This window comes from Trichoderma camerunense (genome assembly GCF_050948025.1).
Source record: "Trichoderma camerunense strain CBS 138272 chromosome Unknown V8C40scaffold_19, whole genome shotgun sequence".
Taxonomy (NCBI): domain Eukaryota; kingdom Fungi; phylum Ascomycota; class Sordariomycetes; order Hypocreales; family Hypocreaceae; genus Trichoderma; species Trichoderma camerunense.
Window position 1 is genome coordinate 788,487 of NW_028145351.1, and position 22,896 is coordinate 811,382.

General features: G+C 47.8%; 11 protein-coding genes and 1 non-coding gene across 12 annotated transcripts; 6 read left to right on the top strand and 6 right to left on the bottom strand.

Moving 5' to 3' along the window:
* Window positions 1-1,238: 1,238 nt before the first annotated feature.
* V8C40DRAFT_269697 (uncharacterized protein) lies at window positions 1,239-2,428 on the top strand (the record flags this gene model as incomplete). The annotated part of the gene is made up of 2 exons (XM_083220117.1): window positions 1,239-2,088; window positions 2,145-2,428. 2 exons carry the CDS (start codon window positions 1,239-1,241, stop codon window positions 2,426-2,428), a joined length of 1,134 nt encoding a protein of 377 aa, XP_083069348.1.
* Window positions 2,429-3,602: 1,174 nt separating this feature from the next.
* On the top strand, window positions 3,603-6,244 carry V8C40DRAFT_254984 (uncharacterized protein). Its single transcript, XM_083217938.1, has 4 exons — window positions 3,603-3,723; window positions 3,793-3,955; window positions 4,029-5,116; window positions 5,201-6,244. Exons 3-4 carry the CDS (start codon window positions 4,311-4,313, stop codon window positions 6,099-6,101), a joined length of 1,707 nt encoding a protein of 568 aa, XP_083069349.1. The 5' UTR covers window positions 3,603-3,723; window positions 3,793-3,955; window positions 4,029-4,310; the 3' UTR covers window positions 6,102-6,244.
* On the bottom strand, window positions 5,978-7,158 carry V8C40DRAFT_254985 (HotDog domain-containing protein). The gene has a single exon (XM_083217939.1). It carries the CDS (start codon window positions 6,972-6,974, stop codon window positions 6,297-6,299), a length of 678 nt encoding a protein of 225 aa, XP_083069350.1. The 5' UTR covers window positions 6,975-7,158; the 3' UTR covers window positions 5,978-6,296.
* Window positions 7,159-7,371: 213 nt separating this feature from the next.
* V8C40DRAFT_t183 lies at window positions 7,372-7,483 on the bottom strand. The gene has a single exon. It is a non-coding gene; the product is annotated as a tRNA-Pro (tRNA).
* A 466-nt stretch (window positions 7,484-7,949) lies between these two features.
* V8C40DRAFT_87235 (uncharacterized protein) lies at window positions 7,950-9,076 on the top strand. The gene is made up of 3 exons (XM_083223549.1): window positions 7,950-8,531; window positions 8,594-8,790; window positions 8,858-9,076. Exons 1-3 carry the CDS (start codon window positions 8,075-8,077, stop codon window positions 8,927-8,929), a joined length of 726 nt encoding a protein of 241 aa, XP_083069351.1. The 5' UTR covers window positions 7,950-8,074; the 3' UTR covers window positions 8,930-9,076.
* On the bottom strand, window positions 8,829-9,503 carry V8C40DRAFT_87231 (uncharacterized protein). Its single transcript, XM_083223548.1, has one exon. It carries the CDS (start codon window positions 9,443-9,445, stop codon window positions 9,110-9,112), a length of 336 nt encoding a protein of 111 aa, XP_083069352.1. The 5' UTR covers window positions 9,446-9,503; the 3' UTR covers window positions 8,829-9,109.
* A 1,148-nt stretch (window positions 9,504-10,651) lies between these two features.
* On the top strand, window positions 10,652-11,871 carry V8C40DRAFT_254989 (BAG family molecular chaperone regulator). The gene is made up of 2 exons (XM_083217940.1): window positions 10,652-11,576; window positions 11,639-11,871. Exon 1 carries the CDS (start codon window positions 10,781-10,783, stop codon window positions 11,390-11,392), a length of 612 nt encoding a protein of 203 aa, XP_083069353.1. The 5' UTR covers window positions 10,652-10,780; the 3' UTR covers window positions 11,393-11,576; window positions 11,639-11,871.
* On the bottom strand, window positions 11,669-15,305 carry V8C40DRAFT_254991 (ATP-binding protein). The gene is made up of 10 exons (XM_083217941.1): window positions 14,679-15,305; window positions 13,764-14,620; window positions 13,345-13,701; window positions 13,054-13,255; window positions 12,804-12,984; window positions 12,706-12,741; window positions 12,576-12,654; window positions 12,482-12,524; window positions 12,318-12,425; window positions 11,669-12,262 (listed from the first exon to the last, which is right to left on the bottom strand). The coding sequence occupies exons 1-10, from the start codon at window positions 14,821-14,823 to the stop codon at window positions 11,811-11,813; spliced, it is 2,460 nt and encodes an 819-aa protein (XP_083069354.1). The 5' UTR covers window positions 14,824-15,305; the 3' UTR covers window positions 11,669-11,810.
* V8C40DRAFT_254996 (uncharacterized protein) lies at window positions 15,163-16,207 on the top strand. Its single transcript, XM_083217942.1, has one exon. The coding sequence runs from the start codon at window positions 15,269-15,271 to the stop codon at window positions 16,130-16,132; it is 864 nt and encodes a 287-aa protein (XP_083069355.1). The 5' UTR covers window positions 15,163-15,268; the 3' UTR covers window positions 16,133-16,207.
* V8C40DRAFT_254999 (S8/S53 family peptidase) lies at window positions 16,109-18,729 on the bottom strand. Its single transcript, XM_083217943.1, has 3 exons — window positions 18,390-18,729; window positions 17,323-18,322; window positions 16,109-17,266 (listed from the first exon to the last, which is right to left on the bottom strand). The coding sequence occupies exons 1-3, from the start codon at window positions 18,577-18,579 to the stop codon at window positions 16,228-16,230; spliced, it is 2,229 nt and encodes a 742-aa protein (XP_083069356.1). The 5' UTR covers window positions 18,580-18,729; the 3' UTR covers window positions 16,109-16,227.
* An 841-nt stretch (window positions 18,730-19,570) lies between these two features.
* V8C40DRAFT_282246 (uncharacterized protein) lies at window positions 19,571-21,627 on the top strand. The gene is made up of 5 exons (XM_083221762.1): window positions 19,571-20,070; window positions 20,136-20,337; window positions 20,389-20,607; window positions 20,666-21,121; window positions 21,176-21,627. The coding sequence occupies exons 1-5, from the start codon at window positions 19,784-19,786 to the stop codon at window positions 21,383-21,385; spliced, it is 1,374 nt and encodes a 457-aa protein (XP_083069357.1). The 5' UTR covers window positions 19,571-19,783; the 3' UTR covers window positions 21,386-21,627.
* Window positions 21,628-21,660: 33 nt separating this feature from the next.
* V8C40DRAFT_255003 (uncharacterized protein) lies at window positions 21,661-22,800 on the bottom strand. The gene is made up of 2 exons (XM_083217944.1): window positions 22,377-22,800; window positions 21,661-22,316 (listed from the first exon to the last, which is right to left on the bottom strand). The coding sequence occupies exons 1-2, from the start codon at window positions 22,636-22,638 to the stop codon at window positions 21,778-21,780; spliced, it is 801 nt and encodes a 266-aa protein (XP_083069358.1). The 5' UTR covers window positions 22,639-22,800; the 3' UTR covers window positions 21,661-21,777.
* Window positions 22,801-22,896: the final 96 nt, after the last annotated feature.

A 22,896-nucleotide genomic window follows, 5' to 3' on the forward strand; every position in this document is an offset into this window, starting at 1 on the left:
TCAAATGATGGAGCTGCTGTTAAGCGCCGTACTCGAAGCGCTGAGACGAAAATAAGACACGGCAGCGGCTATACAAAGCAGCTGAAACTGCCAAAAACGACAGAAAAAAGTAGATTAGATAACAGATTCAAAATATAAGTGATTGTGCGCCTATTTAACTGAGAACTGTGTTGAATAGTTATACACATCCTTCCCGTGCAGGCATACTATTGTACCAACGCTGACAAAAGCAGCAAGTTTAAGCAATCATTTTAATGAATTACTGAGTGCTTAGTGTAGAAGGATGTGCGAGTGTATAGTACATGTAGTTTACGCAGTGGTTGCTTTCGCATACACTTTGGCGAGACTGAACATCAACTGCACACTGCACGGTCTATTGAGGAGTAACTGTATCAACTGTTTCGTATCTCAACATTGATAAAACCAAATCTTTTTAATGAACATATCTGTGTTCGCTGACATCCAATCTCATGTTGTATTTGTGAAGTTGATGATTTGGCTGTTAATGATGGTGCTGAATACATAAACGAGAAGCTTTCCCGCCAACCAGTGTGCAGGCGCAACCCTGAGATCACAACATAAGACAAGAGGCGAGAAAGTGCTAGACAACGACAATATTACCTAGCCAAAAAGATGCATACTTTCTTACATTGTCTTCTATGTCAACAATAGAAGTTATTGTTACTTATGCGTGAAGCTATTCTCTTATGGCACCTTCAAGAACCCGCCCCCTAAGCACAGCAACATTTCATCATCAACCCTCCCGATATTATTGACCCAGATTTTGGATACTGCATCCTCAATCCTTTGCTTCCCATGAGATGCCCATTACAAAGAACATTAGACAGCCTGGGAGTGCACTGTGAGCGAGTGTGCAGCTACCAGTCTCGAGTGTCAACCAGGGGGGATTAGTAGCTGGCCTGCACAGAGACTGGCAGCCCAAACTCCTGACAGCTGGCTGCCACTCGTCGTCCATCACGCGTTCATTATAAAGAAGAATTTCTGCCGGCTGCGTAAACACTGAAACGAAGTTTCCTCACACATCTCGCGTTTGTTGATTCGCGTCAAGATCAACACACGCTTCCTGCTTCTGAAGCTCAACCGCACTTCAAACACATCGACGTGAGTGGTATCACGAGTTGATACCCATACCCCTCGTTGGATACAGATGCTAATCAAGTCAAATAGCTTTCAAACTGTGCTCTTTCGCAGCCTAGTGGCCGCCATCATCAGCCAAGATGACTATTCTTCGAGAGCACAATCGAAGCCGCAGCTTGGAGACGCAACGTAGTGATTTCCTTCATGACCTCACCAACACTACTGAAGGAATCCACTTCCCTTCTACCAAACTTCTTTCAGGCAAGGCTAAGGAGAAAGAAGCTCTTGCTGTGCTTTGCCCTGAAAAGGCATACAAGGCAACCGATATTGCTATTGTCCATTTGAGCAAGCTCCTTGTCCAGTGCAACAAATGGCTCCCTATTTTCGATGTGCAGGGACCCCGTACGTACTGGACTGTCGTTGCTACTACGACTTCTCAGATGCAAAAAATCGAGTTGTCGGAAAAAATGGCCAAGGATATTGTGTTTGCTCTTCTCCGAGCCAGACAGCGCTGGATCCTTCGCCAGGACAACCCCAGAGCTGCCACCACCACCGTGAGATCTCACTTCATCGCCGGCCTCCAGCGACTTCTTCAAAGATTTGAGGAAAAGGAAAAGGACGCCAAGGCGTTCCAGTTCAACACAGACAAAGACTGGAAGTTGACCGAGAAGGAGATTCGTGACGCAAAATCGCGTCTCATGGGCCCCGGAAGTCAGATGGCCGGTGGCCGTATTGGACTTTCCTTTCACTCCCCTCACGGCCTGCATCCCATCGGCCAGTTGTCGAGTGGTCCTATGCTGCAGAGAAACCCTCTCGGCATGCTTGACAGCTGCGTGGAGAAGATCACTCCAGCCGAAGCTGTGCAGGCACTTCTATCCAACCCGGCCATAGACGCTGTCAGGGTTGAGGGTTGGCAACGGAGTTGGTTCGTAGAGTCAGAAGATAGTGACGATGACGATGACGATGGCGACGACGATGACGATGAGCAAGGTAAGGTATCCCTTATTCCTGGACTCGTAGTCGCAATCGCTCTAACAGTTCACCAGCCGGCGTCCATGGTCATTTCATTCCACCTGAGGAGGGGGACGAAGGCGGGTGGCTTTACGAAAAGCCACAACCCGAGTCCGTCCCTGTCCCGGCGAAGACCATGAAGCGCTTCTTCAGCGAAGAGCCCGAGGATGACGGCCCGGCCAAGAAGCAAGTCTTTGGCAAGGGAAAGGCCAGATCCGTCTCAACCCCGGTGGTCAGCCAGCCGCCGCTGGCTCCAGGCAAGTCGGCCAAGACCTCTCGCTCGACCTCTCTGCAGGTCCCCCAGACGTCCAAGAAGTAAATGATACGTGCTTTGACGTGCATCGATCATTGTCGCAAGTATCTTACGAATTGGCTTGAATCAGAGTAGTGGATATTTGCTTTTGAACGACGCTGGATGGATGGAACATTATGTCACAGGGCTGGATGGGTGGGCTGACATTATTCATGAGTTGATATACGGAATGGGCTTATAGGTCGAAGGGTTTCGGGAACATGTGTATGAGTTTGCAATCTATAGCCCCGAGGATTCAAAAAATCAACTCCAAGTATTGACTCGCACGGTATTGAAATTGTCGTTGAATGTGAGGATATGAGGAAGTGGTTTTTAGCGCAGAAGTGATGGGTTATCTTGGAAGCTTTCCTTCTATCCGCCGGACGCGTTGTAAATTTCACAGCATTTTCAAGCCTTGCCGCAGCCTTGCTTAGGTGGATAAACGAGGCTGTGGAAGAATGGAAGGAAATTGGCGTTGCCACAGCAGCAATATTATACAAACTCGAACAGACGCTTTGGTTTATGAGACAACTCTGTATTGATTTCTCTCAAGGAAAACAGTGACTTCTTATCAAGTGATTATTATAGATGTCTTGGAAATGCCTCTCTTGGCGGGCGAAAGGCCAATACTTTTCAAGTAACACAATCTTGGCGAAGTGGCAGTGCTGGCTCTTGGCAGGAGTAGAAGCTTAGATTCAGCGGGTCACGATGCGATAGGACTTGAACTTGGGACGGACACAGAAGTGGTGGTTGGTTTGTGTGAGAGAGCCGCCAAACTGTATTAAAATCAAACAAAGATTTTAATATTATAGACTTGCTGCCTTATCTATCTCGTATTCCTCTTAGCTGCAACTGTATCGGGCTGTATTAATAGCATAGAGCACATGCCAATTCAACTCTGTCTATGAGGTTCCAGATTCCCGCCCGGATATCGCCGTTACACCCCCCAATGTTTTAGGTGACAGCTCCGCCAAGAGAAACGCCCTAGCGCCCTGCGGATAGAGGCTTGACTTGGCATCTTTTAGTGGCACATCATCCATCCCTTAGCGCATGGAGTGCTTGTCCACCACTCCAATGCTGTGCTGTGCTGTGCTGCTGCATGAGCTCAGCCGAGCATCTGATTTATATGAGAGATGACATCAGCTATGGGGAGAGCCTTATCGGAGAGTAAATGGTTCCTGATGGTCTGGGCGGGACGAAACAAACAAAAAGACTTCGACAGGGATCATGTTAGGTACTTTACAAGAGCAAACATCAAGAAAAAGAAACTTGTTGCGGATTTTGTTACAACATATCTCGGATAATCGGCAAGGCGCCGTGACGTAAGTGGGCGATTTCCCTGATGATGATCTTGGCAAGGGAAAAGAAGAGACTAACAGACGCGGTTCTAGATCTGTGGCCTGCAGCGGTTCGCATATTTGGCACGCAGGTGACAGAGGCGATGCGCAAGGCGTTTTTTCCCCTATTACAGTCCATGCGTCTTGTCCCGGGCTGTACCTTTTCGAATTCCTATTTTTGACCCTTGCACATCCCGCTTTTGGTGATAATTTTTTTGTATTACTGCCCTGCCAATATTGTACGAGTACAGCTTCGGAATGCTGATGTGCTGACCTCTGCCTCACCTCAGTTGGCTTAGCTCGTGCTATTTATTCATCTCCTGGTTCCATTTGTTTGGAGGCCTTTTTTCTCTACCTACGACTGATCGGCTCTAGCCCTACCAGTTGGAGTTGCAAGTACAAAACCACCGGGCGACCCCTCACAACGTCATTTCGCCATTTTCGTGAGGCTGAGCGCGGATACTCGAGTCTTGGCAGCCTTGCTCATCACGATACGCTCGCTTGGAGCTTCATTTTCGCTTTCCATACTTGGTGTTTGATCGTCTGTCGTATTATTATTTCATTCGCTCATCATGCCGGGAAATATCACCACTCATCACGACGACTCCACGCCCGAGTCCAGCGACAGTGGCCACCATGAACATGAACATCATCATGAAGAACACGAAGAACACGAAGAACACGAACACAAGGGCCCTCCCGGTGGCTTTGACAAGACTCCACTTCCTGATGCGCCTCAAGGATACACTGTCCGCTTTGTTTTTCATGCTGCGACCAACATCCCGATCGCGGATTTTCACACGGGATCTTCAGATCCCTTCTTGGTAGCAACTCTCAAGGGAACGCAGCCGAAGCGTCACAAGGAGGATCCCGACTTGAAGTACAGAACAAGAACTCTGCACACAACCACAGAGCCCAAATGGGAAGAGGAATGGGTAGTGTCCAATGTGCCTCCTACTGGCTTCACTCTCAAGTGCAGAATGTACGATGAGGATGTTGCCGACAAGGACGACAGACTCGGCAATGTCACCATCAATGTCGACTCTATCTCTGATGACTGGCCGGGGATCCCCCCTCCAGGCCAGGAGTTTGAGGCCAAGAAGCGTGTCATGAGCAAACGAGCCTTTATCCTCAAAGGAATCGCTAGTGCCATCGTGCACGGAACCCACATTGCCCCTCGGCTGAGAATCAGCATGGAGGTCCTGGGCAAGTCAGAGCCTCCGTATGCGCAAATGTGCACGTTGGCCCCAACTAGATGGATCAAGCATAATAGTCCTATGATTGGTCGTCTGATCGGCACAAAGGTGAATGCTAACGAAAGTGACGATGAGAAGGGGCATAACTCAAACGACGATACCCCCAAGTCTACGAAATATGAGTAAGTCAATTCTATGCTGCAAGATATTTGCACGCTTGTGGCCAACTTATTGAACGAATGGTTGACTGACGGTTTGATATCTAGCTTCCAAGCCAACGAAATTCAACTCCAGGGACCTGTTCCACCGGTCCTCTACCATCGCTACGTGGAATTCAGACCAGTTATCGGCTCGCTCTTTTCATCCACTGGCATTCGTGGAACTATATTGAACAAGGCCCTGCACAAGCAGCACCACAGAATCTACAATTATAGCGGCTCCACCGAATATGGCACCTTTGAGGCATGCTCTAAGCAAGCATCTCTCCAGTTCCTAAGGATGGCTCATTTCGACGAGGGCGGCCGCGTCTTTACATACGTACTCACGCTGGACGGCCTACTTCGCTTCACCGAGACGGGCAAGGAATTCGGCATCGACTTCTTGAGCAAACATACCATGCACGCGGATGCCGAGAAATATATTGCTTGCTCGGGAGAGTTCTTCATTCGAAGACTGCAACACCCAGATTCCAATGACAGTCCCGAGCCTCAGGAAAAGACACACCCGTCCGAGCCCATCCCTGGAGGCCCGCCAAACCAGCCACCACCTCCAAACCCCGCATTCTACCAGCTCTACATTGACAATGAATCTGGAACATACCGTCCTGATAAGTCCATTCTGCCAGATCTCAAGAAGTTCCTGGAGAAGAACTTCCCCGGCTTGGGCATCGTCGCCATGAACGTTGAAGATGAGCGCCTGCAGAAGCTCAAGGAAGAGCAACGCTCCATCAAGAAGAGCGAGGGCAAGATGATGCAGGTGGTCATGAACAGCAGCACCGACAGTCTCAGTTCTGCGGAGAGCGAGCTGAACGAGCGTAACGAGAGCTGGGAGTCGGGTAGAAAGAGCAAGTTAGAGACGGCGCATTCGGCGTTGAGGAACCCTGATCAGGAACATCTCAAAGCGGCTGTGGAAGTGATGATGCCATATCGCGAGAAAAGGGAGGAGTGATCAAAAAGAGGAGGATGGGGGGAGATAAAAAGAAGTGTCCGAGAATCTCTATGACTGTATGGATATGATATGATACCACTCTTTCCTTCAATTTGTCGTTATTACCCGTTGTCGTTGCTGATAATGTAATGTTCGAATCCAACGAATTCCCTAATTATGCCTTTCGCACGCTGCCTTGTATTCTCGTGAAAAACCTCACATCCTGGGCCTGACTGAAACCCACGTACTCGAGCATCGTGCCAGCTCAACTCCATTCCCATCTCTGACCTCGCACTTGATCCTCGTTTTCCTACCCTCCACGCCATCCACCCACGCATTCACCAACACCGTCTGATTGATCGGGCCCGGCTTCAAGAACTTGATATCAAGCCCCGCCGTCACGCTCGCAGTCCCAAAGACCTCGCCAGTCTTGCCCAGCGCCATGTTAATCTCGTGCAGCACCCCCATCGCCTCATCCACCATGGTCATCATCATACCCCCGTGCAAAACACCCTCATACCCAGAAAGCCCCTGCCCCAGCGCGAAAAGTGAGCTCACGTGCATGATTGGGCGCTCGTGATCCTGTAAATGCGCTTCGTCCTCTGTGTGGAAGAAGCTGAGCATGTGCTGTAGGCCGCGCGGGCCAGAGAGGGTGGAGCCGACGAGCTGGTCGTGGGCTGGGCTCTGGGGGTTGAAGCATTGCGGGATGAAGGGGATTGTGTTTGGCGTCTGAATGAGGCATGCGCACCAGGGGATGGAGAGGAAGTGAGAGACGGAGGAGGCGTAGAGGCTGGGGGGCGTGTTTGGGGGGATGAGGCCTAGGGGAGGGCTGAGGACGCGATTGAGGGGCGTCAGGGAGAGGGGGGTGACTGTTGTTTCGTTTGGTTGAGGCATTTTTAAGGAAGTTGATTTAGCGACAAGATGTCTCGCGATATAACATTGAATGTGAAGACGGAGATGTAGGTGTAGATGTAGACCGTGATATCAAATGCTGGTGTTTTGAATTGACTAAACGGGGAGATCCAAATGCCCAATTCGGGTTGCCGAGGTCGTCCACTTTTACCCGAAATTGGGGACCCGGAACTGCGCCCGTACAGTACAAGTAGAGACAAAGTAACACTGAGCAAACACCCCAAACAAAAAGATGCTTGCAACGTGCGAGTAACAAAAAAGTAAACACAAACAATCGCCACTCGTTCCTGGAGAACCAACGTCTAAGCTCAGGGCATGTCATCTAGGTGCTATCCAGAAGCGAGAAAAAGAATACAGTTGCTCACAGCAGCAAAAGATGGGGCTTCACCGGGATTCGAACCCGGGGCCTCCTGCAAAGGCGATTCTAGAGAACCGGGGACTCCAGGTTTTGTTTTCCCGAAGCAGGAATCATACCACTAGACCATGAAGCCTGTGTTTGGTGTGGTTGGCGATGAGGCGATTCCTAGGAGGATCATGAAGGATTGTGTGGGAACAGAGGGTGGATATGAATTGATCATGGTACTCCAATTGCTTCAGCTGGATGGCAATTACCATGATGATAAAAATGGATGTCATGAAGTGAATCAAGTCTATTATTTGACCCATGTTATTGCAGGTACTTGGTACACATGCCGCTTGCCGTTGCGTGCTATTCACATCAATTCAGCTGTCTACAGTATAATCATATGTGCCTCTAAAGCAAGAGTGTCTGCAATAACACCACAATTCATCCCCCAAAAAGTCTTGTTATTGCCATGTACGGAGTACTAGCTAATCTAATTCTTCTTGTATGTGAAATGCTCACTTCGGCTCTACTCCGATTGTGATTTTTATTGGTAGGTCGGCACATATGTTGTTCCAAGACCGGCACCTCACACGTTGTTTCACAGCAATATTTCCTTCATGTTAGGTATTGATATGCTGGTAGGGAGCTACACCGATGCCTAACCACTTTGAACAGAACAGCTATCAAAACCTATCCAGTTTGCGACACTCGGTAAACGATACCCTAAAGCCCATCTATGGACTCTAGATATCTCCGACGAGATTTCTCCCAGCTCACCACATCGCCATCTTCGAATTTAAAGCGGGTAGGGTCAGGCAGCGGACGGACCTCTCAGCTTCATAAAGCGCGGGGCATAACTGAGGTATCGAATCGAAACACAATCTCAAAAGACTCGACACAGAGCAATGAGCTGTGCAAGCTCAAATTGCGGAATCGAGACACAATATCGAAAGACCTGACACAAAGCGATGGACCGTTTAAGTGCGACATACGGAATCGGGGTGCAACTTCAAAAGATAAAACAGGGAGCGGCAAGGCACACGTAACCGCCCTTAGCCCGGGTGGCTTCCTCAATATTGCTCGGATGGGTGCAATACCGCTCAGTGTCTGTCTCGACCTGTACGCGGTCCATGAGCTAAGCCATGCGCAACAGCAGGAAATATTTCAACGGCAACGGCAATTGCAACAGAAGTGTAAGTGAGAGTGCGAAGGAAACTGAAGAGATCTTTGGGAACTAACATAGGCCTGGATCCAGTCAATCTGAGTAGTTCCAGCGCCCTAAGGTCTGCTATTCGACAACATAAACTTCGTCATCAGCAACAACAGCGGGAAGCTATGTTTGCCGAACAATTTCGAAAATTGCCCAAGGACATGCAACTCAGCCCTGCGCAGCTTCACCAACTCAGGCAACTCAGGAAACGAAATGCCGCCGCTGAGTCGAATCCCGAAGCCGTAAGTTGCTTTTATACATAGTAGTACTATCAGGGTCAAGACACTTACTCGCCATCTCACATCATAGGTCGACGATCCTCAGGCGATCAGGGCAACAGCGGCTCTTCTAGTTGCATCCCAGAGACAGCAGCAGCAATAGGCGGCGATAAGGCGTGCATAACCATCCTCAGTGGCTTTAATTTTGGGCGTGCATAAAGAGGAGAGGCTTGAGAATTATCGCATTAAGTAATTATCTCAAAGAAACCCTAGTTATTGCCATGTACCAGCTAATATAATTCTACTCGTATATGAAATCTTTCTCAAACTCCTGTCCACGACTTTACACCACCACCAGCATAGCCATCACCAGCGCCGCTATCAGCCAGCCGGCATTTATTCTCGCCGTGCTTGCGGCTCCAAACTCAGTCCACTTGCGGCAATTATCATTGCTTTCGTGAACATCATAATTTAGTGTTCCCCAAACGGCAAAACTCCCAATCGGATATGCCGCAGTCTTGCAGTCACCGTGCTTGTCGGTTTGGCAGTTGATCCAGTAAAACGGCACATCGTCGCTCTTTTCATCACCAAGGCGCACATCCTGGCAATCAGGTAGCGTGTATTGCTCATAGAACCACTGACTTGTCCTGCCTTCCTGCGGCACGAGCTCGTTTACCATCCTGACCCAAGTGTGCGTGTAATTTGCGTTTTCGTCGTAGAGATCTTGGTTGATGAGATTCTAACTAACGCCCCAAGGTGTCGGATCCCCGCCACTTTGTTGCTTGGATTTTTGGAAGCCGGAACTGCTGTTCATGGAAAAAATGTCACTCATGTTAAAGCAGGTGTTTGCCTCCGGGACGATAGGGGTGGTGAGAGTTATGGCTCTGCTGATGTCCTTGGCCTTGCAGGAGTCACCCTGGCTGTCTGGAAAAAAAGCGATTGCAAGTCTGCCATATAATTCTTGGGGAGGACTAGTAGAACACTCCATTAGTATACGATTGCTTGTTAAATATTGGGTATTTTTGTTGTCGAGGTCTTACCGCCATAAATCTACATCAGCCCATACACCAGAGAAGGCTGCGAATAGCAGGATGGCAGCTTTCATATTTGCCATAGTAGTTACAATGTTTGCCAAATCCCCTTTTACTTAAAGAAAACAGGAAGAGGAGTGGAAAATGAAGTTTGAAGAGAAAGGATGGGAATATGCGTGCGGCGCAAACGCATCCTTTTATTTCAAGACGGTCAATGCGGTTGAGAAACAGATGGAAACACGTCATCAAGTCGATGAAACCTCTGTAGTCAGTCGCAAGGGCCAACATTGAGAAACGATTGGTATGCAAAGCGAAGCACAAAGGATTGAATGCCATTCTCTCCACTGCAAAGGGCAGACTTGGTGCTGGTCGGTGCAACAATGAGCGTGTTGTTAGGTTGACAAAATCGAGGATAGCCAAGGACAGCAAGAGCACAGACTTTGTAACAACTGTTGTCTGTGGAATTTATTAGTGTCAATAACGCCTTTCATTGAGTCGAACAAAAACTCTGTCTTTCCACAAACTTTCTTCCCGCGGCCTGTTCAACTCCACCACCCCCGGGCCAAGTCAAAGAAGTCTCAGTTTGAGAGAAAGGCAACAGCCAATGGAATCTTTAAATGAGTAACATTGACGTATATAATGTAGTTTTATGGGTTATATCTACATATCTTCCTAGTTGAAGAGTGGTCATTCAGGTTCTGCGACATGTATAAAAGCAAGCGATGTAAGTGAAGCTTGCATAATGGGCATGTGCGGATGGATCTGCGAGTTTCTGAGCGTCAATTTGCTGAGCTTCCTATTGGTAGGTCGGCATATCAGTTGTCCCACGCACCTCTTACATTGGGGCGCAGCATAACATATTTCCCTACATGTATGCTGACACCTATCGTGACCTACATCGAGCATTCATCTACCACAGAGTTGAAGCTACAAGTGTCGCATAACTGCGATGCCTGGCCAGCCACTTATCTTAGAGCTACACCATGGATTCTGCATATCAGCGACACTTTGGTATCCGTAAGATCACATCTGCGACACCCTTTTCTTCTGCGCCGAGCCCCGCCATCAGCTCCAGCCCTATGCAGACAGGTCCGCGTATTCCATGGAACTCTCAATCTCACGGAGCGCGAGGCATGGCTGGGGTGCAAAATCGAAACACCATCTCAAAAGACAGGATACAAGGCGAAGAGCAGCGAATGGCCAATCTTTTGGCGCAACATGGGAACAAAGTCATGAGAACTCAGTATACAGCGCTGAGCGTTGAGCCCATTCAGAGTGACTCAAATGGCGATGAGGCAGACGCAGACTTGCGCAAGGCTATCAGTGCCGCGGCAAAGCAGATAAAGGATCTTACTGACGAGTTCAATTCCCGTTGGTTACCTCGGTGCCGGAGATATATCGAGTCTCCCCCAAGGGATTATAACAAGCGTAACGATGATCACAAGATGCTGTCTGAATCTGTCATGCAACAAATCCTCTTGAAGTTGGACGGCGTGGACACTCAGGGCGATCATGAGCTTCGACAAAGGCGAAAGGAACTTGTCCGACAAGTCCAAAATGTGCTTAAGGAACTAGATGACGCCAAGGAGTCATGATACAGCATATCGCAAACTATGTATCCTTTCTTACTTGTTCTTTATATCGGCAATTTCTTCTCATTGATGGAGCAATGATTGGTAAAGGATCTCGTGTTTCCGACGGGGCAAAAAGTAGAATCCAGAGCATCTGGTGAACGAGGACAGGTTGCGCGATTTAGGGTGTCATAACTGTACTCACAATGTAAGATATGAATGGCCTCTACATATCTTCAATTGTCGATCGCTTCTAATTGTCGGCGACAGCAATGAAAGAGCAGTTTAGAGCCAAAGACTTCGCATTTTTACACAGTATGGCATCTAGCTTCAGGTAACCAAATGTTTAACAAATGACTGCACGCTCGATTTAGTTATAGCATAACCAATACCACGCACTACTAAACAGTATGTAATGTTTACGTTGCCTCATGATATGTACCTATCTCTCTTTCTTGTCTCTCTGTATCTCGTCTGCTGAATACCCTTTGTTCAATTCAAGCAGGTACTCATCAAACTTGTTCGCCTCATCAATCACAGCCTGGATATGTTCGTAACTCAGCTTTTTGCGCTGATACATGGCGAGTTGGCGTGCCGTCGATATTGTGTTACGGATTTGACGGCCATTCATGCTTTCGTCTGCCAGTTCCTCCAATCTTTCTCTTATCTCGTCAGTGTTGACCCCATAGCCCAGCATTGTGCCATCTTTTTTATCGCCCCGCCTCTCAGCATCGAGACGATCATTCTCGAGTTGCTCCAACCGCTTCAGAAAGTTTATCCAGATCTGTAGCCGTTGACTTCTATCCAGGCTCTTATAGCGCAAACTAAGTTGGATGCGTGATTTAAAAGCCTCGTCGAAGATACCAACGCGGTTACTGGTCAAGATCAAAATTCCTAGGATGAAAGTTAGCCGCCATTTTTGCTTGTCGTTCATAAAGGCTGTTGTCACCATCGTAATATTCTAGGACTCGTAGAAAGACGGAAACTAAGGCATTTCGTTCAAGATTGTAGAGTTCTCGCTGTTGTAGAAAAACGTCCGCTTCATCCAACAAAACAACTGCAAGAGATTATGGTTAGAATCAAGACGCGGTGAAAAGTCCTTTATTAGCTTACCGCAACCCCAAGTTTTTCCAAGGTGTAAAACAATCTCAAGGTACTGTACAAAGTTAGATATCATCCCAGCGTGTGTCGTAGGCAACTTTCATACATTTTCTACATCTTGAGCGCTTGTACCAATATCTCCACACGTCACTCTATACAGAGGCTTCTTTGCTATTTCTGCGACACTTGAAGTCATCAGTACCAAGTTCATATAGATCATTTTGACTCTGAAATACCTTTCTGCAGTCAAGGTCTTGCCAGTTCCAGGACCACTACTGATCATATTAGCTTCGATCGGCTGCATGCGCCTCTTCAGAATGTCCGGTGATCTTACCCGTGGAGTAAAATAAACAACCCATTACCTTTACCACGGATGAGGTCTGTATTCTGGGAAGCGTGAAGTTGGTTCGTAACTACGGCTTGGATCATGCTTTTAGTTCCCTGGTCGATGACAAGGAACTCAAATGCTTCAGTATTCCAGACCACATCTTCTATATAGTGTACGTTCAGGTTGACTGCCAAGATATTAGTACTCGCCATGTAAAAATGTGTTGTCAGACTAAATAAGCTAAAGTGATACGCACTCCATTCCTTTGTCTGCATGTTAAACCCAGCTATCGAAGTAGGAAGGCACAAGAAGAAAGTGTCTCCTAGCATGGGGTTGTCCTCAGAAAGGAGTTTAATTGATAGTTCCTCCCGATCAGATGAGTGTTGTTCTGGTTCATTGTCCTGATTGCGATGCATTTGTTTATAAGTAGCGATATCTATCATAAATCGAGAATCCATCTAAACAGAGACAGTTGTTAATAAACGATGGGAGCAAGTCTCACACACATAATCGCACATAAAGAGATGCTTTAGCTTATACAACATACTGAGCTTTGTATCGCATGGTCTGTTTTCCCGTTATACGACACGTAGTGCCTTGCACGGCACTTCCAAAACATGTTACCGCGCTTTCTTAGGGCGCTCACAACCTCTTTGTTAGCAAACTCAATTGGATACACTAACATTTCGGTAATGGGAAAATTTCCGGTTTCGGATGGGAGATCTTCGATAGAGAGGTCACTGAAAGATTTATAAAAGTTCCCGTCGAATTCCCATGAGTACACTGGGACCGTTGGTGCGGAACCGTCTTGAGATGGCCTTTGGAGCCAGTCCTGAAGAACATATGCTTTGATCTGTGCGGCATCCATGTCTTTTCGTTGCATTAAAACTATTTGGTTGGGAACCTGAAAGGTGAGTATCTGATGCGATAGGCCGATAGTGCATGTTTGAAGTTAAATGTACTCACAAAGAGATAGTCCAAGTATTTGGCAGAAATCTTCTTTTGGGCTAGTAATTGGTCGACAACTGTCCATTCTTCTGCCATGCGGTTAAAGAGATAATCGAAGAACACATCAAGATATATCTGTGCATCAGGTGGCTGTTTCGTTGTCACTTCTTCGACTTCTTTGCGGCGATGGAACAGGAACATGTAAGGGTACTCGATACTCCGGTTGTCCTTCTCTCCCAAGAACTGGGAAGGCATCCTTTTATCTCTACTCCCGATGCTCGGGTAATTTTCCTCCTCTGAGAACGGGTGAGGTATCCCATCGAATACTTTGCTAGCAAGGCTCTCTAGCGCTAGCTTCAAATCGTTTGATATAAGTTGAATGTGCTCTCCCGTTAAAAAAGTCGAGGCATCAACTTCTAGTCCCAACTCAATCTTGCTCTTACTGGTTGTAGATGGAACGCCATCACAACACTCGTAATCTTTATAAATAATGAACGCGATCTCTTTGTTTCTCTCAAGAAAAAGGTCAAAATTATTGATGGCTTTGCTACCTCTGAGATGGAGAAGTGGACCATCCTCAACGGCCCACGGCTGTTCAAGATATAACTGAGGTTTATCACCAGTAGCGTGGCAATGAACTGAATGAATGATCTGGAATCGAGGAGGTCCGAGCTTCTCTGTTCCCTTGGACTTTAAGATTTCGAATTCTTTGAGATTCTGGGATGCAACCTCTATTGCTTCAAAAAGATCATCGTCCGAAATTTGTGAAGACAAATCTAGAAGCCGGCACATCTCCGCTCGCCAATCGATCGTCAGCACAGGACGATATGTGGGAAGCTCCCGTTTCGAACGCGACGATGGTGTGTCATTGAAGTCTAGTATTCACGTATTAATAGTGCCGTATGAGACAGAAAGCACAGGTACATGATTTACCACTTGAGCTATTTGAATCACTCGCATCTCCGCTCATGGACACAGCTTTGTCATCCCTAGAAGCTTCGCGTCTCGACGAATTAAACCTCGATTTTTTCTCCCTGCCAACCGGGCGTTGCTGTCGCCGGGGAGGTGGAGGAGGCATGGTATGCGAAAGTTGAGGATGACTGGTTGATTGTATTGCGAAGTTCAAGTGATTGATGGTATATGTAGATGCCTCCGCAGCTTAAATCTCATGCATCCCATGTGCGGAGTGCTTACATGCGACACACCTACTTGCTGGGTATCTGTTAGGCTTCCACAACGTTCATGTAGGTACCATAGGCAAAATGTATGTGCTATTGGCCTGATCCGACATCCAGGTAGCGTAGGCAGATGCGAGGTGCTTATAGTACACCCGCTAGACACGTATACAGTTGGGAGCTCTCAGGACCCTTGTGCTCCATCCGAGTTGATTGGACTCTCGGTGTTTCGTAGGTGCGGAGTAACTATTCTGCCATGTCATAAAAACACTTTGAGTATACCTGAGTGAGTATTCAGGCATACCACAGCGTTATTAATCGTATTTATTGTTGATTTGCTTTGCTGAAATGGGGCCACGACCGAAACATTATTTCCTTGCGCCCATTGGAAACCCTCTGAGCGGACAGATTAAATTAGGCAACATTATCGCGCTCCCAAGACTGGCCGATGACCCCATCAATGAGAATCATGTTTCATTAAGCTCCATCCCAATGGAAATTACTGAGCACAATGAATATGATTACACATTCAATGTGAATGCAAAAAGCGGCGGACGAATCGGTATATGGGCATCATTCCTACAGACCATAGGCCTAAAAGCAGAAGCAACTATAGAGGACAGCCGTCAGCATAGCGAACAATGGGCCTTCGAAAAGTTGCAGACAATATCCTTCGCACCAAAACTGGCATACATCACCAAATGCCTAGAAGACGACGGTGTGCGGAACTTTTTGCGGATAAACAAGCCGTCCTTTGGGGCCTCAAATTTATACATGATAACCGGCATCAAAGTCGCTTACGGTGCTTCGTCTGTTGTGCAGTACGCAAAGAAGAAAGGCATAGCTCTGCGCTTGGGGTCAGGTTTCACAGGGAACCATGTTGGGCCTGAATTTTCTCAGAATGACGAAATTGGAGTCTCTCAATCGCAGAACGGAGCGGATCCGTTTGTCTTTGCTTTTCGTTTGCGACGAATTAAATTGTCGGTGTCGGGGGATATCAGCCATGAACAGTACAGCAAAGGAGCGATGCTTCGTACCAGGGATGACGAGGATGATGAGTCAAATGCGCAAATTCCAATTTTTGCTCAGGATATTGAGAGCGATGAGGATGTAGATGGGTCTGAATTCCAGTTAGAGAGCAAAGATGCGCTAGATGAGTCTTCGCCTGGAGATGAACTTTGCAAATGTGTGATATCGGAGGATTTAGCCTAACGCTTCTCTCCGTCTATGATGGTAGAAGAAGATGAAATAGCAAGCGAGGTTTGAAGAATAAAAATTGATTCAAGGCTTATCTCCGTCCAATTGCTTCAACTCTCTCCTTCCAAAGGGAAAACTTCCGATCCAACAGCAAGTCCAAACTCATTTCTTAGTTCGTCCACAAGGCAGTAAGCAGTGAACTCTCGAGGCTGTCCAGGTTTGCCGAGGAGCGTCCACGGTAAGAGAAACTTGAATCGGTCAGGCCCTTTCTCGGCGCTCATTCGCTCAAGTATGGCAATCATGGCTGACATTTCCTTCAAACTATTCTGCACCGTTTTGCTTGCTTGAAGAGGAGGTTGTCTTGCAAATTCCAGTACCAAAGCGCCTATACCTGCAGCTATGGCACAAGCAAAAGATGACCCATCGTAGAGGGCCGCTGAATGAGGGCTTGTGAGTTTTGTACCAGGTGCACTAAACCTTCGGCCTCTACCATACGAGGACAGAGATGATGCAGTTGTTCTTGTATACTCGCCGAATCCGTCAGCAGCATCTATCGCAATGACTTCTGGCGCCCGAGAGGGATATAGAATGTCATTTGGGGGACCAAGTAAACCATCATTAGACGTAGAAGCAAACATGTGAACTCCTTGACGGCGTGCGAATCGGATCGCGTTTCTAACACCATCGTGATCGTCAAACGCCCATCCAAAGGACATGTTGATAATGTCAACACCCCATCCACCTTTCTCTGGTTCCGTAACAGCCTTCTTAATTGCTCTTTCTACAGCCTCTTTGTCAGGAAAGAGTTCTCGACTGCCATCTTTACTAGACATGGCTACGCGACAGATGTATAGAACGGCGCTGAGGCTTACTTTGAGCAACTGCACAGCGACCGCTGTGCCGTGGCCTGAAGGATCTTTCATGGCTTCCAAATCTCTCTCGTCTTCGACAAAGCTGGCAAACTTCTTGATGCGGTGCATATATGGTTTCAAAGACTTCTTGTCATGTTCTTCAGTGTAGGCGAATCCGGTATCTAGCACGGCAATTTTAACGGGCTTGAATGAGTTGTCTTTTGCGCTTCTAGAAGAATATATAGCAGCGTGGGTTTTCGAAGTTAAGTTCTTAAACCATGATATGGGCGATCCTTCGCTACTGAATGTCAGTCAAGAAAAGTCGAGGAAAGGGAACAATATGTGATGTCATACGTCACCCCAGAGTCCGCAGCTTGAAAATTTCCAAGGCCACTTCTATGCGTGCCTTCTACTAAATTTTGGCGCTCTTCCTTTCGGTTGCCGTTTATTAGATCTGACGGCGTGGAATTCCAGGCAAACGTTCCCTTCGGAATCTCAGTATTGTTCGTTGATGCCGGTAGCGATACGAGAACCCGAGGTTTGTTTGACTGCGGTAAATAAACACTCGCATGCTCAGACTCAGATAAACCGTATGCATGTAGCGGAGATTGAGGCGCCGTATCAACTGACATGATGCGAGTTTTGTCTCCAAGGTGTCCATCAATACTCCGACCAGTCAGGATCATAACTCTCAGGTCTGTCCCTTGCTTCCGAAGTTTGTGGATCAGATCGGAAAATAGAGCGGGCCAGGCAAACGCATCTCTGGAATGCTGGCGAAGAATTGAAATATCCAGAACTATATAGGCTTGCTCTTGGTGAGATAGAGCTGCTTCGATACTTGAAAACCAAACTTCATGAGTCGCGGTTTGGAAGTAGGATGTCGTCCTAGATAGAAAGGATAGCGCGTCATCGGGTGTCTTTTCTATAACTGACGATGGTATTATCCATAAGCATTGGACAGCGATTTGGCGCAGGATATCATCGCCTCTGGGGATTGAGTTTTCGTAAAAGATTGCTGGTAATGGGCTAAGGAGGAAAACAGTCGGACATTGAAGGCGGTCTACCAATTCAACGCTGAATTTCTCTAGTCGATCTGCGGACTGTGAAGTGCCCTGAACTAAAAGAACAGAGGGTTCCAGGTCAAAAGTCCATTGTGCTAATTCGCGTCTTTTCCAAATATCGGCTGTATAGGTGTGCTTGGCTGCACGATGGTCTTGAAGCGCTTTGCTGCGGTCCTTTGCGTAATATTGATCGACAACAATGGCATCACCGCAAAATGCCGGTATTTGCCAGAACAGAGACAGGTTGTTGAGATGTAGAGGTGGTTCGCTCCCAGCTTTAGACTGGAAGGAGTCTGCGTACTCATGACCAGTCAATCTCAGCTTGAGGAAATGTCACAATAGGAATGCGTATGTGCATACCACTAGTTAGATCCGAAAGTAGGGCGAGAAGATCAGTACGATATCGTTGATCGGCATTTTGTTGTCCAGCATCGATGATGCCTAGATACTTCTTCTTCTGTTGCGCTCTTTGATTCGCACTCGGATTGGGTTCCAAGATGCGTATCTGTCTTTTAATCTCGTCGACAAGACACTGATGCGATGTATCCATAATATGTCGGTTGCTGGCCGAGTTGAATCCCGCTGCTATCCGTTTATTTGTAGCCCACCAGGCGCCCGGGTGTTGAGCACAGTATTGAGGAAAGGAAACGAGTTGGTAAGGTATATGCTATAGCTCCACGATTCGTTGTGAAACATCGGCTCGGTTAGTAATTTGAGGATCTTCGAAATCTGACTGATGGATTCTTATTGGTGGTCAAGGATACCTGTACTTTCAAGCGGCATAGCTGCTGACGCCAAATAAGCCCGCCAGCGAGGGGCAAAAAACACCGCCTGTCTGCTGCTATAAATTTGCGTGATGGGCGAGGATGTGATGGATTAGTCTACCGCATGCCCGCCTCTGAAAGATGTACTTAGCCGAGTGGCAGCCAGAGAAACAACCAATAGGCACTGTAGAGGTGAATGTAATACAACTGAAAGCTTCAAAACGCCTACCTAGATGTAGTAACAGTTGCTTTAATAAGTTAAGGCACAAGTTGTAATTGACACGCCTACCTGGTGTAGTAGAAGTAATAACAGCGATGAAAGCCATCTTGAATTGGTTTTATTGGGAAATAAAATATTGAATGGAAAAAGAGAAGGAAGAGAAGGGAGAAGGAATGAAAGAACAGAAAAAAGTTGAAACATAGATGCTTCAACGGAAAGAGGAGATAAAATATATCTAAAATAATCATCTACTACCTTTCAAGGCAACATCATATCAGCGTGATCCCATCGTGATGGGATGCAGATCAATGTGTTACAAGACAAAGTTGAAGATGACGAGATGGACATTTTTATTCTGATGGCAACTGAAAGATGAAAACTGACACCATCTCTTTCAGTGCTCAGTAGTATTCAAATCAGTGCTAGGAAGAATATAGTAGGGTAAAACCCGACCCGAGTTACGAGTGACCTCCAGGGCTGTAGCTCACCTCGAGCTCAGACTTGGCAGCTGCCCACCAGAACGCCTTCCCCTCCCCTTTCTCTTTCCCTAGGAAACACTGCAGTTCCTCTATGACTCAAAGTCTGAGAGCTTTTTTTCTCTTTGAAACATCAGGCCATTTCTTTCCCAGAATACCTCAGTTCGTCACAGCCTCAACTTTCTTCCATCACCACTGTTTCTCTTTCATCCGTCCAACGTTAGAACCTAAAACCAGAACCACGCATCGTCATTACTGCTATGAACTAGAATAGTTGATACCATCCATTCTACGATGCATTCCCCTGCCAACGATACCAGCGGCTCGGAGCTGAGCCCTCGAGAGATCGAGGTCCTCATCACCATCGAGCGGACTGGCGCAGGCCTGTCCATGGTGGCCATCACGCTCACTCTTGTGTCTTTCTTCTTGATCAAGAGACTTCGAACCACTCCCAACATGTTCATCGTCCTGGCTTCGATTGCAAATGCTGGTGCGAGCATCGCTTCTATGATTGGCTACGATGGCCTCGACAAGGGCGAAAGCTCTGCTCTCTGCCAGGGTCAAGGCTTCATCTTCGAATGGTGGGCGCTCTAGTTTTCGGTTGCTCATACTCCTATAGAGCGACAAAAACTGATGTGGTGTTTAGGTTCATGCAATCTGATCCCTGGTGGTCGTTTGCCATGGCGTTCAATGTGTTTCTCGTCTTCTTCTTCAACGCTAATCCCGCTACCTTTCGGAAGCGCATCTGGATTTACTGCATCATCTGCTTCGGCGGCCCTCTGGTGCCTGCCGTCGTCTTGGTTTCCATCCACGACGATGCAAAGGGTCCCGTCTTTGGGAATGCAGCAGTGAGACGTTCTGATCCAACCTTTGGGGTGTAAATACTGACACTCGGCTAGCTTTGGTGCTGGGTTGATTCGAACTGGAGTCTGGTACGCCTCTACGCCTATTACATCCCCATATGGATCTGCATCTTTGGATCAATCATCATCTACGTCGCCGTGGGATATCACGTATTCCGCAACCGTAACCGCCTTCGCAACTTTGCAGTCCGCATCCCAATCACAGCTAAGAGAAGTGATGGTGGAACCAGCGAAGCTGGAGATTCAACTGAAGAGGTACGAAATGGAAGTTCATCTTGATGGTCACTTTGTGGCATACTAACTAATTATCCAGAGCCTCACCCGGCGACAACATTACTATGGCACTGCAACCACTGAAGTCCAGGTCACATCAAACACGCCCGACAATGATGACTTCTCTCTTCCCATGATCCCTCCTGCCATCTACTCTCACGGCCCCGCCATTGTGTCATGCGGCCGATCGTGGGCAGTACCTCAAGCAGCGAGTTATTATGGTCAAAGCATTGAGAGATTCCCCCGACCGAGCGCAGCTCTTCCTCCTGCACGGCCACACTTTGCCCATTCAGTATTCTCGTACCTGAAGAGTATCAAGTCGAGTGCTTCCATGAAACTGAAGCGACTTGATCCTGTCAAGATGGCCTACTTACGCACCAGCTTCATCTTCGGTTTTGCTATTTTGATCACCTGGATTCCAAGTTCTGTCAACCGGCTCTACAGCCTTACGTATGATGGCCGCGTTGACTTCCAGCTCAGCATTGCTAGCGGGTGTGTGTTGCCGTTGCAAGGTGTTTGGAATGCCTTGATCTACTTCACCACGAGCTAGGGCACCGTGCGTGAAGAGTTGAAGGCTTTCAAAGACAGCATTTGGCCAATCCCTCGCCGAGGCTACCGCAATACCGTTCGGATGGATGGCCGATTGGATGTCGTGACGTACGGTAATCGGAACACGCTCGAGCTGCCTACTATGGCCCGACTCAAGGCCTCGCGTGCTTACGATGATGACGAGCTGGAGCTTCCAGAGCGCTTCCGTTGAAGCTTCTCCAGCTAATCGAGACCTGTGTGGGAGTATCTTTGCGAGATTATCTTTGCTAGATTATCTCTCCAGTTAGTGGACGAAGGCCGGGGTATATTACCTAGGTGAGAGTATCGTTGCGATATTATCCTTCTGACCAGTGAAGGAAGACCGGGGTATATCTTTTTCTTTTTTTCTTTCCACATTTCATCAGCACGGAAGTGGTTATGGATGCTTGTGGGGGAGCTATATATGTTGGCGAGACGAGATTCTCCTCTCCACTCAGATTTTACAATGCTTGGTAGGTTCATAATATTGAACTAGCAGATAGGGAGCCATGTGCTATAATATTAATAATGTTACGTACAATTTGGTACTGATTTATGTGTTCTTCTCTATTTGATTGCGCAGTTCTACGCGTACTTTGCATAAATGTCTTCGCCCTCAGCAGCATCAACGCCATCACGGACTACGGCGGCGACAGCTTCGCTGATATCATCATCGCCCTGCAGCAAATCTATCCACCCACTCTTAACACCATCAGCAGCAAGAATGGCATCAGCTACATGAGCTACAGTTTCCCTAGGGACTTCCCCTTTGACGTTCTTGTTTTTCCCTAGTGTGACATTTCCCTTGGCATCGTCTGTCAATCTGCCGGGGCGGAGGTCAATGCCTACCAAGGTTGGGCTCTGTTTGGAAACTTCGTATAGGACTTCGTCGGCGGCGATCTTGGCCTGGTAATAGGTCGCTAGTACGCCAAAGTTGATGTTCTTGTGGTAGTCTTCCCATTCGCTGGCAGTCCACCAGGGAGCTGCTTTGCGACGGGATCCGTTGTAGGAAACGAGGAGGAAGCGGCTGATGGAGGGTTTGGCTGCGGCGGCGTTGATGAAGTTGATTGCGGCGTCGCGGTCGATGCGGTATGTGCCTTCAGCACCGTATTTACCACCAGCACCTAGCAGAAGTGTAAGTAAGAAAGGTGGAAATCAAAGAACCTTGGAGTCAATTCGCATACCGGCACTCCATGCGACGTAATCTGGGTTGACCTCGTCCAAGATGCTCGCTGCCTTCTCCTGGCTATCGACGTCTTCGATGCTTCGGACAAGGACGCTGAGACGACCTGGCAGTCCGGCGCCGAGCTTTTCGACGGCGGGTACTTGTTCTTGTTTGCGAATCACGCTGGTGACGGTCCAGGAGCGCTTGAGGAGCAGGGGGGTGAGGAGCTGGGCGATTTTGCCGTGGCCGCCGAGGATGAGGACGTGGTGTGGTGAAGCCATCTTGAGGAGTGTATTTATGGCGATGTACAGTACCGATTTACGATGAAGTGCAGTCAATTTAAGAACCTACAGTAAATAGACCGGTCTACTGAAAGCTGCAGCTAGGGAGCAAATGAATCTACGTCAAGCTCCAGAAGCGCTGCCGAGCTTATTAAATAGCTGTAGTACCTTGGTAGATACAGACCCGGATGCACCACGGCTCGGATAGCTTCAGGAAGCTATCCGAATGGGATCACGCAAGGGAGGGGCATGACGACA